The sequence below is a fragment of the Dipodomys merriami genome, unplaced genomic scaffold (assembly GCF_024711535.1).
Source record: "Dipodomys merriami isolate MVZ:Mamm:240054 unplaced genomic scaffold, mDipMer1.0.p SCAF_17, whole genome shotgun sequence".
Taxonomy (NCBI): domain Eukaryota; kingdom Metazoa; phylum Chordata; class Mammalia; order Rodentia; family Heteromyidae; genus Dipodomys; species Dipodomys merriami.
The window spans coordinates 4,652,398-4,668,052 of NW_027203048.1; the positions used below are offsets into that span (position 1 = coordinate 4,652,398).

At 43.9% G+C, this 15,655-nt stretch overlaps 1 protein-coding gene across 1 annotated transcript in view; it reads right to left on the reverse strand.

Moving 5' to 3' along the window:
- Apob (apolipoprotein B) overlaps positions 1 to 15,655 on the reverse strand; it is a 38,575-nt gene that overhangs the window by 13,040 nt on the left and 9,880 nt on the right. The window contains exons 9-24 of the mRNA XM_070025064.1: positions 14,632 to 14,851; positions 13,756 to 13,983; positions 13,405 to 13,522; positions 13,147 to 13,293; positions 12,235 to 12,446; positions 11,763 to 12,000; positions 11,193 to 11,369; positions 8,968 to 9,159; positions 7,789 to 7,956; positions 7,079 to 7,290; positions 4,512 to 4,694; positions 3,808 to 3,929; positions 2,359 to 2,569; positions 1,410 to 1,585; positions 1,111 to 1,298; positions 574 to 719 (exon numbers count right to left, since the gene is read on the reverse strand). Of these exons, the coding sequence (XP_069881165.1) occupies positions 574 to 719; positions 1,111 to 1,298; positions 1,410 to 1,585; positions 2,359 to 2,569; positions 3,808 to 3,929; positions 4,512 to 4,694; positions 7,079 to 7,290; positions 7,789 to 7,956; positions 8,968 to 9,159; positions 11,193 to 11,369; positions 11,763 to 12,000; positions 12,235 to 12,446; positions 13,147 to 13,293; positions 13,405 to 13,522; positions 13,756 to 13,983; positions 14,632 to 14,851 (2,938 nt within the window). The remainder of the gene's footprint in view (positions 1 to 573; positions 720 to 1,110; positions 1,299 to 1,409; positions 1,586 to 2,358; positions 2,570 to 3,807; positions 3,930 to 4,511; positions 4,695 to 7,078; positions 7,291 to 7,788; positions 7,957 to 8,967; positions 9,160 to 11,192; positions 11,370 to 11,762; positions 12,001 to 12,234; positions 12,447 to 13,146; positions 13,294 to 13,404; positions 13,523 to 13,755; positions 13,984 to 14,631; positions 14,852 to 15,655) is intronic.

The window sequence follows — 15,655 nt, forward strand, 5'->3', positions numbered from 1 at the left end:
CCTATTACAGTGTGCTGTTCAGCCATAGACTACAGAAGGGCCCATTTAACATAGGGCACTTAGTTTTTCAATCTTGAGGATAATATACAGATCAATCAACGTAGAAAGACCATTGCTTCTTTCAGCTCACTGTCTTATTTTCATGAAATAAGGTGATCAAAGCATTATATATGTTTTTGTAAGTATAGAAATGGACAGGGAAGTATGGCATCTGAGTTTCTTATTAGTGTTAGGTTGTATCTCTCAACTGAACATCTTTTAGGAAACAGCTTTCATTCTACGCTCTGTCTATTCTGACCTTTCATAGCTCAACAGCAAGCCCACCATCAGTAAGCTCTCCAGCCCCTCCCCCCCCACTTTGAAGTCTTTGCAGGCAAACAGGTTACTTGTATATTCTGACCTGGAACAAAGTGGGCATGTGCTTGTGATGGAAGCAAGCAGAATGCATTTTATATTCGTTTGAATGGTTTGTAGTGAATAAAGTTACAAAAGTCTAAATGATGCGAGGTAACAATTTCCATTTACTTTACATCATTTGGGGAATTTCTCTAGTTATTTTTTTTTTGCTTTTACCTTTTTAAGAAGAGGTTGTCTGGGATGTGGAAATCTGGCAGCCCCATTTTCTGGAAGTTCAACTCTGTTAAGCCATTGAGGTGGTCCTGCAAAGTCTGGGCATAAGGAAGAGTCCGCGATGCCATCTGAAGCCATGTGCTTGTTGCCTACAAAATGGTGGGAGATACTTAGAGCAACTATCATGCCTGGCTGGACCTCAGAGTCCAGTTAACATTAGCTGATAATCCATATTTGATACGTCAATTGTTAGGCATAGTGATGCACTGAAAGCCAGAAATAATGCACAAGAAATTATGAATTTTGAATGACAGTCACGGATCTCTTTCTATTTTATAAAATGAGTATGGAATACAGTTAGATTCCTAGCCACTTTTGATACCTTTTGGAACAGCAAACTCTTTGGCTTGAGAGTAAATTCATTTGGTCACAGTGTTTCTTTTATACATCTTTGTATGCCCTCTTATACCTAACTCAGAGCAGGATGTGATTAGCATTAATAATCCCCTGTATTGTTTTTGCTGGCCGATTCATACTTACAGCTATTAATGTGGAACCCATGTGTCGGAAAGTCATGTCTGTTTCAGGGATTCTGTGATCCAGGAGACTATTGACATAGTGATGCAAGCTTCTAGGGTAATCAGAGAGATCCACAGGGAAATGGGAAGACACTTTTTTGGTGTCCATGTTGGTGCCTGTATTCCAGTCAAATTCAATCTTCTCACCATCTGAAAATGCACAGAGTACATGGCTGTCAACGGTGCTAGGTCAGTTGATAAGCACTCAGTGGTTACCGTCAAGTGCCCTGGATGTGCGCACGTGAGAGGAAGAACACGTACCATAACGCCATGCCACCTTCTTGGAAACTGTCGAGCCGTAAGCTGTAGCAGATGAGTCCATTCGGAGAAGCAGTTTGGTGGGGGACCAGTGAGTGTGGACCTCGCTCCTGGCTTCTGCTTGCAAACGGGGTATGGAAATGACACCTTTGATTTTGCCTTCTCCCTTCGTGTCATAACTATTGGAAGGAGATCAGTTGGTATCAATGAGTTTGTCTACTCACTCCAAAGCGATATAAATGATTCAACTGTTAGGTTTATTTTTGCTGATTAAAAACAGGACCTGGCTCAGTGGTAGAGTGCTTGCCTTACATGCATGAGGCCCTGGGTTCGATTCCTCAGCACCACATAAGCAAAAAGAAAAAAGCCAGAAGTGGCACTGTGGCTCAAGTGGTAGAGCGCTAGCCTTGAGCGGAAGAGCTGAGGGACAGCGCCCAGGCCCAGAGTTCAGGCCCCACGACCGGACCCCCCCCCCAAAAAAAAAAAAACAACACAAAAAAACAGGACCCATAAATGGATCAGAGACATTATAGTAGATAGACCAAATTCATTAACTTTTGAAACTAATGTACAGCATAAATTCAGGACTTTGCAGGAACAAATTAAGCTTAAAAAAAACCAAACAAACCTGTTTCCATGTTGCTCTGCTGTTTACTAGCTCTCTGCCTCTGGCCAAGTGAATAAACTGCTCTGAGCTACCATTTCTGTGTCTATAAAACAGCAAAACAGGACTGAGATAATTTTTTATTGTGCTCAGCACAGTGAACGAGAAATGGATGGCAAGTGCCTGATGACTGACGGGAAGATCCAACTGGGTGCTGACGGCTCCATCTGCTACTCAGACTATGAAGCATGGATACCCCTGGGCTTTGTCTGATCTAAAAATGGGGGAAGAATAGGAAGAGCCACTCGGGTCTGCAGCTCTGGTGGGGTCACCTTGCCCCTTCCTTACCTTACATAGCCAGTGAGTGCAGCTTCAGTGATCTTCTTGTTCTGAATGTCCAGGGTGAGTTTGTAAGATTTTTTGTCTTCATCAGATTCATCATTAACTCTGAGGATTGTCCCAAAGTCAATGTCAAAATCCGGAATTTGGATTTCACTGGATAAAGTCCTACTCCGCCTGTTGTATGTGAACAGCATCGTAGTCTCCGTCTGCTTCACACCTGAAAGAATGTAGAGGAGAGTCAAGAAACACAATTAGGAAGAGGAAACAGAGGAAAAGGCTGTGGATGGGCATAGTTCACAGGATTTCCCCTTATATTTTAAACTGGACATTCATCTGATTTGCAAGTGTTTATTGATGTCCTGTTACATGATGAGCACTGCCCTTGGCATGGAGCTGTCTTGCTCTTATGTAGCTTGCTTTCTAGTGGGGGAGGGATTGTATAGACAATAAGCGAATCAGTTACTTAAGGCAGATGGCAATAAATGTCATGAAGAAAAACTAGAATGAGAACAAAAGATGGTGATAGAAGCGATACTGTATCATGCTAACGAGATAAGCAGGCAGGACCATAATGAAGCGAGGGCAGAGCCATGCAGAATTCCTGGTGGAACACTCCAGGCAGAGAATCTGACATGTGAAGACTCTGAGGTGGGGAGCTCAGCATGTTCAGGGAATTTAAGAACTATTCCTCAAGATATGGCCGGAATCTGACCACTTAAATCTGTCCTATCATGGTAATCCCAAAGCACCTCCATCTCTTCTCTGGATTATTACAGCTTTGTTCTTGTACCTAGACAACCTTTTCTCACAAACATGAACCAAATAGCAAAAACTCTCCAGTGGTTTCTTATTTCCTTTCTAAGAGATGTCTTGGTTTTTACTATGGCCAACAAGACCATCTGTCCTCTACCTTCTCTTCTCTTATTTCTGTGATCCTAATTTCTATTTCTTCCATCCCTGGTCTCTGTTCTTCAGCCATACTGTCTACCTTCCTTTCCCTCAAGCATGGAAGCTTTGTGCCAGCCTTCTGGTCTTTGTACCTGCTTGCCCCATAGCCAGTCAACTCTCTTTCCACATGGCTTATCTGCTTATCTCCTTTCTTATGCTCACTTATGTCAGTGAAACTTTCCCTTATTCTCAACTTCACAGCTTCCCCTACTCATTCTTCTTTCTACCATTCCTACATCTCCTAGTCCTGTCTATGCTGTTTCTCTCCCCACACCTGGTAGGACATCCTGAATATTACCTGTGTGGTTGTTGACTGTAACGTCTATGAAAGTAAAGACTTAATCTTCATTGTTCACTGATCTAGTCTCAACTCTTCAAAGAGGCTCCATACTTACTGGGCACTCAATTAGATATTAGTTAAGTAAATTTCATCAAACCCATTCTCCTAATGAATCTAGAACCAGACACCCAGGATGGAGAAGGAGTAGCCTATTTTTGGATACTCACCTTCTGCCTGAATTACAAACTTCAATGTGTCTACCAAGGCTTTCTCCTGGGTCTGGAGTTCATAGGTCGCACTGGCAGCATACTGCTTTACCTCACCAGAAGGCTGCAGTTCCAACTCATATCTACAGATGGTACAGTGCATAGTGTTAGAGCTTTCAAGATAGTAATAATGTACCCCAGAGCCTTAAGGTGTCACATTAATATGGTCTCTTTTGCCCTTAACTAATAATGACCTTAATGATCTCCTTCAATTCCCCCATTGCCCAAAGCAAGGGCAGATCCCAAGATTCCCAGGGCTTCTGGTTAAGTTAAGAGGAGTTAGTTGTTTCTGCCAGCAGCACTGAGAATGTGCAGTGACAGTTCCGGGATGCAGATGAGTCTCAAAGCATGGCAGAAGCTTTGAGCACAGAGGCAAGTTCCAGGAAGTTCATATCAGTGAGGTCTGGAGACTCAAAACCTCATAAATCAAATTGGGAGCAAAATCAGAATCTGCTGCAGCCTCCTCCTCAAGCTCATAAAAGGGACCGAGAGTATACCCAGTGTTTCCTGGAGAACCATTGCTTTAAATAGCCATAGGCTATTACATGTCCCGAAGGCTGATGACATAGACCTACAATGCACGGGATTTCCCTATCTATCTTTCCAGTGGTCCAACTTAATGTATGAGGTCAGCAGATGCTGGCCAGGCACTATGTGTCTCTCACCTGGTGTCCCCTGTCAGTGGGTAGAAGGAGGCAGACTCCGTGGAGCTGTCAGTGGAGTAAGCACCTGCGGTGCAGTAGTTCAGGCCTGGGAAGAGAGGCTTGCAAGTTGACCAGGTCTGTCTGTTCTCAGTGAGAGGTGGGATTGCTTCCATTTTGGTGGTAGAGACCAAATGCAGGGTGTTGCTGGTGAGGTTAAAAATTTGAGTTATCTTCAGGTCACAAATCAGATGAACACCTCTGAATCTCACCATGCACGGGCCCCCTAGTGTCCTCTCTACCTCTCCTCTGTCTATACCCACCTTATGTTATAAGTTATTTCATTTACTGAGAAACAAGTAACAGTAGGAAGAATGTTAACATGACTGACAATCACAGGGACTCTTCTGTCTCTGGTGTTGTTGCATTGAGTTCTTTATGTGTGTGGCACTCCTAACCCCCACCACAGTAGGAGCAAGGTTCTTGTTTGGTCTTGAGGAGCCAGAGGCTCTGGCGCTAACCAATGGATCCCTGGGGCTGACTCTGTGTTCCTTCCTTTTCATGATACAGGGTGAGAGGAACCCCATTTTGCTTCCCTTCCTTCTGGCATCTTTTCACCAGCATTAAACATGTTCACATCACTCTGCCCTTTACCCCTCTCTGTACACATCTCTTTCTCTCTTATGGCCCTCCTTTTCTTCCTTACAGTCAACAGGCTGTTGGCTCTTTCAGTGTTCTTCCATCACACTTTTCATAGAACTGCAGTCTGATTGCCACCCTTGTCTTCTGTGTTCACCAATGTACCCGACCCTCTTCTGGCCCCTAAATCTGATCAAAATATTTCTAGGCTTTATGTTCCCGGCAGATGTATTCAGAACAGATGCTCCTTTAAGTTCAGATTAAGGTGTCAGAGCCTCTGGCCTCTAAAAAAATTGTCACCCTCCAAAGTGTTGGGGCCCCAGTGCCAGTGATGGTCTGCCTGTGCTGTGTCCTAGCCGATGGCTACTCCTTGGTTTCTATGACCCCTAATAACCTTGGTTTTCCTCCCAGATTTCTAGTCCTTCCTTCTCAGTCTTTACAGGTCTGTGTTCTTCTCATTCCTGTCCTAGTCTCTCCTGTTCTGCTCTGCACCAATTTCTGTTTGATTTCACTGAGGAGTGATTTTGCTGAGGAGCTCCGTACCCACGGGACTTGGACCCATAGGTTCACTTGCTACCTAGATCTTTTTAACTGGTTGTTTCGTAAGGACATCCAACACATCTTCTGCTAAGAACTGCTAGCAGTCCTTACTGTGTGGGCTCTGTTTTAATGAAGGGAACTCTACCCTCTTTCCCTTTCATTTTTCTTTATCCTGATATCTTTCCTGTAAGCCACCAAGTACTCATGATTTTACCTCCTTGCAATTTCTAGCGTCTCCCCATTCTTCCTACCTCTGGCTGTCCTCCGATGTGGGGCATGGTCAGCTAGCTCTCCCCCTTACCTGTCTATAGCAAACTCCTAACTGCTCTCCACTTGGTCTTCCTTCCCAGCAGTTTCAGCACAAGCTTCATCATGCTCATGCTCTCCTTTTCAACTCCTTTACCTTCAGAAGAGTTCAAACTCCTTTAAGCTGCCTTCCAGGGCTGATCACAGTCGGACCTGGGCTATCTTCTCCCCAATGTATCTCGCTTATGTTCCCGGCACATTTTACTCTGCTCAACTTTTTTCAGCTCCTTCAGCTGCTTTCTTTTTCCTTCAGGCCATTAAACATGATTTGTTTTCTATGCCTAAGCCTTCACTTCTTCCTCTCTCTCAGATGACTGAAACCCTTGATAGCAGATCAGGTATACTTGCTTCAGAAGGCATTCCCTGTTTCCCACAGGCTCTGTGACCCCTGATTTCATGGTTCCAATACCTCCCTGAACCTGGTCCTTCCTGGGTCACCATTGTTTCCGTTATTGCATGTCTTCTCTGTATAGAGGGGCCTTGTATATCTTATTTAACACACTGAGTGCAAAGCAGGCAATTAAATACTATTTTTCAATGAGCAAGTGAATATGTCCCAACTATGAAAACTAAGTTACATCTGTAGTTGAGGACTATTGACAGTAGAACTTTTCATCTGAGGTTGGATTCCATAATCATGTTATCTAGAGGTTCATGCTTTACCCACTGAGTGATCTACCACAAATCAGTATTTGGTATTTTCCTTGGAGAAAAAGAATGCTCATTTTCCAAGAAGGATTTCTTTAGAACTACTGTCTCTTTACTCGCAAACCAAAGAGAAAACACAATAAAACAAAACTGAAAAGCAAAAAGACAATCTTGATAAAAAAGTCTCATAACTTAGTAATTACTGACTAGCAAGTAGATCTTAATTTTTAATGCAGAATGGTTTAGGAATAATTTGAAAACAAGATGAAAAGGTAATTAGTGTGTCTAAGTCTAGGGTAGGTTAAAAATCGTAATCTAGAACATTCTCTCCCCACTTCCCTTCTGTTTCACTGGGACCACAGTGATCTGAATCAGCTATCTATCCTAGCCAAATCCTGAAGATAGGTTTTCAACTCTCTCTTTCAAAGGGTCCACGCAGCACTGGCTGTCAGAATTACCTGCTGCTGAATAGCTTGATGGGCCTCGGTGGAGAGGGGAGGATGAACTTCAGTTGTCCAGCTTTGAGGGCCATGCGCACCTCCAGGCCTGACTCATGGAATAAGTTGGTGTTCATTTGGATGCCACTCCTAGCAAAGTCTGGGACAGTGATGCCCATATGTGTTACAAACTCCACAGAGACAGAGGGCTTTGCTACCAGTTCAGCCTGCATCTGTCAATCAGAAAGGAACCTATTCAGTTTGGTTGAGCTGCTCAGATCAACAACCTTTTCCCATCTTTGGGCAAATCCTCTGGAAAACTCATACTGCAGGAAATATTATTATGATTTATTGGGAGGAAGAAGAGCTAAGTTATTAGTTCCTCAGAGGTAGACTGCATTACCCAGGATGAGAAAGAAACATAGTTAATTTTAGACAAAACTGGATTAAAGAAAGATGACAGGAACACTCATTTATTGAGGGAACAGCTGAGTTCTCTTCTTGCTGTACCCCAGGTAGGGGTGGTGGGGTGGTGCATGTTTGTGGTGCTCTCAAATTTTTCACAAAAATTGATGGTACTGGACTGTAATCATGAGTAACTTTCACAATGATAAGGGACTTGGTTTGCCCTAGAAATACTTTCTAAGAATTTGCACAAGAACCCCCGCCCCCAGAGGTAAAGAGCAATAATCACTGATTTCCTCAGTGATCAACACCAGCGAGAGTCTCACCTTGGCTAATTCCAGCTTTACGTCAGCCTTGGTCCCGGGCGTGACCACTCCAGATGAGGACACTTGCAGTGGGAGTCCCATGCCAGTGGGGAGCTCAAAGGCATTGTCCATGAAGATATAGTGCAGAAATAAGTCATTCTTTGAGCCTTCCCTCATGGCCTTTCCGATCTGTAAATCCAACAGGAAGCTCAAATTCAGGTCAGCCTTACTAGGTGAATTTTGCTAAAAGCAACCTCACAAACGTGAGACCATGATCCATTTTTAATTCAGAAAGGAGGAAATTAGCACACCTTAGTTAGCTCAGTAGTTTGGTCAATACAGATTAACTACTACCAACTGGAATGTGTGGGGATATAGAAGAATTTGCTCTGGATTGAATAGCACATCACTTTGAAACAGTGTTGGAGGCACTTGGGAATACTGCTGGGCCTCAGAAATTTGTGGACTTTAGATATTATGTATGGCAGTATGACATGGCTTAAAATTGTCTTTTATTTTATCTGAATATAACTGAGAGCTAACTTAAAGGATATTCTAGTGAAATAAATTTGTCGAAAGCAAGGAGCTATTGAAATGTTAGTATGTATTGGTCTTCATTTCTTTAAAATAATTTGGGACGATTGTTTTTCGTTCTTTTTATCTTTTTCTTCATTTTTCAATGCTGAGCATTGAACCTAGGGCCTCACTGAGGCTAGGCAAGTGCTCTACTATTGAGCTACATCCCAGCCCTTGAGATGTAGTTTTGAAAGGCAAGAATTACTATTTATCTAAATCATAGGGGCTATTTTTTAAAAAATAGATTTTCTTTTTATTGGTACACTGATAATATAAAAACTATAACAAATATTTAGATTTGCCATATACTTTCTTCCATAATCACTGTATCATTTCGATGTTAAAAGGAGCCTGTAGCACAGGCAGAGGAAGGCACATTTAATACCATTTCCTAGAAGATTAAAGTGCTGTTCTCAAAAGGTGCAGCTAAGATGATGAGTAGCTTTATTTCTGAATGCTAGCATTTTCTTACATACCAACAGTGAAAGTCAAACTAACCTGTGCCTTTGGAGGAAGTATAAGTGATAGTGCTGGTTTGTTGGGCCGGGATATTAAAGGGATTTGGGATATCTGGGAAGAGTCCCAGCTAATGGAGGGCCCTGCAGTGGGGCCGGGCTGGCTTACCATTTGGGGGATTCCCTGGAGAGTGCGAGCACCGTTCAGCAGCAGCCTTCCCAGGAGCTGGAAGTCTTGGAGCTTTACAAAGCCGAGCTCTTCTCCCAAGAGGCGGAGATAGGCTCTGGCTTCTGGGATTTCTCTGGATTTCAACTCATTGATCAACTTGTCAACCATGGGCATGATGCCTTTAACCATGTCCTGAAATGTTAGAAACAAAATGTCCCGTGAGATGCCAGTTCTGCCCCACACAGTCAGATTCCTGAAGTGGGGTTGGTCTATCTCATCTGTGAGGGTCCTGAACAGAGATCACTTGAGGTGGGGATGCAGGGTAGACACTGAAATCAGCCTCCCACCTTTGATTGAGAGATAATTTCTCCAAATAAAGGTGAAAAATCCTGAGGTCTTGTCAGAGATTGGAGTGCTTTCCAAGGTGTTCGTGACTTGAGGAAAACATGTAGGTATAGCATGGGGACCCCATTCTCCATGAGGGCAGGCCTTTCCCCCCATACTCCCAGGTTAGAAGATCACCTGCTCCCCTCCTCTGCTTAGCTTTGTCTCTTTTACTAGAAAAGGGAGCCAGGGGCTTCCCAAGAAAAATCAGAGGCTATGTAAATCAGCTACAAGCTTGAAAGACACGTGATTCTAGACCCTTCTTAGACCTGTTCTTCAGATATATTAGAACTGATATTGATAAAGGTATTGATAAAGAAAAGAGACTAACAGACTCAGAACAGATTAAAGACCTTCACCTTCAAGTGGAAGCCAGCGCATCAGAAGATGGAAGTAAGGCTGCAAGTGAATATCTGGGATTAAAGCGTTGCCCTGCTTGTCCATCTTGAATGTGCTCGATGGACCTGAGAACCGTGTATTTTGGTTGGCATCGATTAATTGTATGGGAGGGACTTCATCCTGACAGGTCCCTATATGCATGGGTACCTCTGCCAGTCTCACCTCTGCCTCTCTCTCTCCTCCCCTTCCCCAAGCAACCCCAGCTAGCTTTATTGTTTTATTTTCACACATTTGCATAAAGCAATTGATCATATTCATCCTCTTTTACCCTTTCCATTTTCCTCTCTCTCCCACTAGTAACCCTATTCCAGAGAGGGCTTGTTTTTTTTTTTTTTTTTTTTTTTTTTTTTGGGTCCGGTTGTGGGGCCTGAACTCTGGGCCTGGACGCTGTCCCTCAGCTCTTCAGCTCAAGGCTAGCGCTCTACCACTTGAGCCACAGTGCCACTTCCGGCTTTTTTTTGCTTATGTGGTGCTGAGGAATCGAACCCAGGGCCTCATGCATGCAAGGCAAGCACTCTACCACTGGGCCACCTTCCCAGCCCCCAGAGAGGGCTTGTTTTACATTCCTCTCCTTCGTTTATGCCCTTTGTCCAAAGGAGTTTCACTCTGGTATTTATAGTAGTTTAATTAGTGTCACTCCCTCCTTTACTCTCATCTTCCTCATCACTATCTCCTATTATTTTATGGCTTTCAGTGAATTTCATTTTGCTATCTTCATTCACAAATGAAGTGTCCTTCAGTATTCTTCATCCTCTAATGTTCTCTTTCCCACTCTGATCCCCTTAAATAGCTCCACAACTGTAAACACGGAGAACCAGCATTTCTAACACTCTGATGGGTCACCAATCACCAGTCTACACTATAGACAGCAGTAGAAAATGAAATAATAAGAAGCTCCAGATTATACAACCTACTTTCCACTGCTCTAATAGGAGCTGACGGCCAGTTTCAAAGTGGTTGTTTGGTCTTATTCACTAGTGAACTGATCTGAGTGAGAGCTTAAGATAAAATATTAATTTAAAGCTTAGTGTCTGATTATTGAACAATCAATATGTACTGTGCTTAGCACTTTAGATACCTAATTTCATTTAGTCTTCAAATAACCTTGTGACATATGGATTATTAATAGTATTTGGGGAACAAAGAATATCAAGCAACTTGTCCAATTTTGTCCAGTTTGAAGATCGTGAGATTAGCATTCTAACTCATGCCCTACTTCACACTCTTAGTCATTTTGCTAAAGTGGTTCCAGAGACGCTGATTCCTGGACATACAGAATTTCCAGAGGTGCCTTAACTTCTGAGGACACTGGTCCTAATCCCCCATAGATGAAAGGACTGATTAGTATATAGCCACACTGATAAGATTTGGAACCTTGATAGCTTCCAGTCTAAGCAAGAATATACAAGCTGTCCTTGAGATGATACTTCACAAATACATACCTGCTCATGTCTGTCATCTTTGGTATAGCCAAAGTGGTCCATCAGGACCTTGGAGACATGATCAGGAACTTGACCATTGACCCAATACAAAGCTTTGTTGACACTGTCTGGGAAAAATCCCTGCTTCCCAAAAAGAGCTTCTAGTGTTGGCTCAAATCCTTTTCCTTCCAAGCCAATCTGGAAAAGAAAATGCAGCAAGAATTTGACACTGGATTTTGTTTTTAATGTATAGTCTCCTGCTCTCCTTGTTATGTTATGTAACTAAATGGTGTTTCATGAAAGCTGTAGGGAAGGGCTGAGCATGTCATCGGAGTTGTCTCTTTAAAGGTAAAACCCACTTGTCATTTTCTAGAAGAGGCAGGTAGAATAAGTAATTACGCAGAGAGGGATTTGGATCTGGGAGTGGATCTGAGGTTTGAACCTGCTGTGATTGGATAGTTCATGTATTTTGAGGTGAAGGGCCTCTCCTGAGGTAACAACCCCAGTTATACCAGGAGTCGTGCTTCAGGTGCCCTCTAGTGGCCAGAGGTGGTGGCAAACTGTACAAACAAAAACGGATGTCTGACATACCTCGAAGAGGTCTGTTGAAGCACATCCAAAGGCAGTGAGAGTCGTTTTCAGCATACTTTCTTTAGGAAGGTAGTTATTTGGGTCAAATATTAGATTCCCTTCGATTTTGGCAGAGACTGGGTCAAGCGATGGAAGAGAAACAGATTTGGAAAAGTGATAGTTTTGGGAAAATCTTCTGAAATCCATGACTGTTGGAAGTTGAGATTCCTTCAGAGCTTCCGTCACTAAATCTTTCAGACTGGATGAAAGGCAAGAATATGCTTTGAGTCAAAACACCACATTTCTGGCTTATTACCTCTCGAATTCCAAGTAGATAGGGATTTCTAATCACTACTGAAAGAAGTGGTCTTTAACCCCTTGACTTTTGCACATTCCCATAAGTCTTTGCTCCAGAAGATTAGAAGCACCTAGACACCTGGAATTCCAGTCCAGCACTCTTAGTGGGAGATGATGAAAAATGACTCCTCCTTACCTGTCAATATGCAGTTCTTCTGAGTTCAAGATGTTGGCGATGTGAGAAGCCACGAAGTTCTTCACTTGCTTATTGAGTTCCCATGGCAGGAGCTGGGTGATTTTGTGAATATCTGAGGAGGAGGGCTGCCTCATTAGCATGAGGTAGGCAGCTAGCCGCTTCTCCACTGGAGCAGTGCTGTTGACAAAAGTCTGCAGAAGGATCCCTCGCACCTGCAGCCAAAAGGGGGAGACAGTTGGTGCTGTTCTTTCAGCATGCCAGACCGACATGGCATAGGATAGCTCTTGTACGGTGTGATGCTCTAATAATGCTGTGAATGCTGGAACTGTGTCTTCTCCCCAGTGCTTCTCAGGCCAGCCAGCTCAACCAACCCAGACCTCCGCCAAGCGCGTGGAGAATCCAATCACATTAAAACACACAAATTCTGACCAATTTATAACTTTTTTGGATACTTTGCCACTTCATGAAGATAAAGTTCTTTTGATGCGAGTTATTTCAGTGTGAGGATAAAGGCAGAAAGGGTGACAGTTTGGGATTAATAATGAATACCTTTGAGAACTCTAGTTCCCAAAGCACTGGAGTTTTTGTCATCTGAGGTAGGACCAAATTCGCTATTCTACTTTGGTGAGATTGGGGAATATAAATATCTTCTCAAGATGACAGTCTGCTCCTGGGATAGCATGTGACATAATATTTCACGCTCCCCAAGGTAGAGTAGCAGCAAGCTCAAATACATCTTTTCTGTCCACACACTGCTAGGCAGTCAGGCCACTGGGCTGGTTGAAATTCACAATTAGAAAACAGTAGAAGTGGGCCAGGGGAATGAGGAGATTTATAATTTTATTCCCTTCTTCCTCAAACCTCCATGATGAGCATAAACTGTCACTTTCAGAACTCCTCTGAGTTCTTTACCTCATCTTCAAGTTTCATCTTTCTGAGGGCCTGGATGGCAGCTTTCTGAATCATCAGCGATGGCTTTGTGCTTCTGATGCATTTCAGGATGGAAGACTTGAGTCTTGGCATTACCTGCTCCATGGTGCTGCCCATATTTCCAATGACCTGCAGTGAAGAATAGACACAAAAACCCATCAGTGTGCAGGAGGTGAAGTAAGAGATGGTCAGGAAGAGCATTCCAGACAGGAGCCATATTAAATGGAAGACAGAAAATACCCTCAGAATCAAGTAGGTGTGCTCTTCATCTCCTGTGCACTCATTGCGAATCTGTTCCAACAGGTAGTCAGCAATGTCCTGCAGGTCCTGGGTCACCGCCTGGTTTATCTTATGATAGCTATGGAATAGCAACAGCAGAGGATTCGGTCTCAGTAGGCAGTATTAGGCTTCTCTTAAAACCCGACCTGGTCTTGGCTGATTGCTTATTTCAGAATGGCCAATAGTACAAGTGTACATAGTACAATGGTGCAGTAGTATAAGCATAAATGCCATGGGTTGGAAAATGGAGAGAGGGGCTCCATGTGGGGTTTCCTCTGCTCTCAGAGGCAGCAAGGCTGGGTAGAAACTCACTTGTTGACCACGTGGCTCAGGGCATATAGTGTGACCCGGCTCTGCTGCTCCTTGGCTGTGTTAAAAACTTCTTGTAGCCTCTGTGCCGAGGGCTCTGGGATCAGGGCCACCAGGTAGGTGACAATGTCTATCAGGAGCGGGTGAGCTTTCTCATTCCTCAGCCACTGGAGGATGTGAGTGTAACACTGGGGCTGTCCACACTGAACCAAGGCTTGCAGAGTGATGGGGCTGAGAAGAGAAGCACAGGGCGTTACCCAGAGCAATAGCCCTGGATGCATGTTGAATCCTCTGCTGGGAAGTTCCTTATTCACTATACAGATCTCTAAGTCTTCCCAAATCCAACTTGGAGCCCAAGAGCTAGGATGCCTTCCCCAGAAATATTTCTAGTGGAGAGTACAAGCCAACAAGTCAGGAAAAGTCTGGTCAGGATTCAGAACATGCTGGGCCAGCACTGTCATGGTCCGTTCCTGGCCTCCGGGCCTCCTGTGATTTCACAGCACACACAGACAGTGCCTTGAAGGGCATAAAGGCACATTATTTTGTTTCCTCACGTACATAGAAGAGGGCACAGACTTCCTTTCCTTCCCAACTTTTCAGTACACATGCAATAGAATTAGGATAAGGAGATACCTACCAAAATGAGAACTATTTGACTTTCATTTTAAACATTCAGATACCCAATGCAGTGTGTGTGTGTGTGTGTCCCCTAGTCATGAAACCCTAAGAAACTCAGCTGACATTTTTGTCAGCCGCTATTGTTGACTAAGTATATGGGTATTTAAATGGTCCCTGGAATTCTATGTTTGGCCAGAGTTCCCAAGTTCTGCGCTTCCGTCAGGTGTCTGGAAGACTGTGCTCTCACCATTAAACACCCACCTGGACAGCTCAACCAGCTGGGGCAAGAGAGCCGAGACCGCCTCATCGCTGAGGCCTCTCAGCTCCATAACCAGCTCATTGAAGAGAGTTGCTCTCTTGATGTTCTGCTCAGAAATGGACAGTTTTGTCAGCTCCTGGAGGGTCTTCAAAACAGCCTCAGCTTGCTTCGGTAGCGACGTGGACTTGGTACTCTCAAAGGCCAGACCGACTGGCTCAGCACCTAGGAGAAGAAAAGCATCACAGGAGTTCTTGCTTGCTTTGGCAGCTCGGCCATGTCTTTGTGTAATGAAAACCGAAAACTGGGGACTTTTCAGAAGCAGGGGAAAGAGAACAAAGCAATTGTATTCATACCACCTGTTAGAGTATCTGTTTCTGCACTGGGTGATGGATTTAATTATTTTTACTGACTTGTTGGAACATCCCTGAGGGATATATTATTCCCAAACTTGAAGAAAAAGGAACTAAGTCAGAGATGTGTGACTTACTTTGAGATTTCTTAAATAAGAACGCTCTTATTAATAAGCTCTCCATGGACTTACACAGCCAAGCTAGAGGTGAATCAAGGCTTTGTCTGGATCTGGTATCAGATTGCCCCCTGCTGGAAGGAATGGAAGGAGACGCTGCTGCTGCAGCCATGGTAGCAGTGAAGGCTAGACTCAGTGGTCTTCATTCACAGGGTTTTCTAATTGGATCTACTAGCAGCTTGTGGGGAGGAGACCCTGTTACAGTGCTGTGAGCCAGTGCCGGGGAGATGGTGAGAGCTAGCAGGGAAGTGTAATGCAGTGGAGAGTCCTGGCTTCAGTCAGACCTGGGCGCTCATTTTGCACCATATCTCAGACTGGATGACCTTGACTACATCCCTAAGCCTCTGTGAAGTGGGTACAAACATTCTACCTCCACCACCTGATAGCATAGGCTCTAGGAACAAAGGGACAATGTGGTAATGCAGAGGAAAGAGATAGGTTTAAATACAGCATATAGTGCTGGGTTCAAATACAACGCAGTACTAGGGATCTATTTTTGC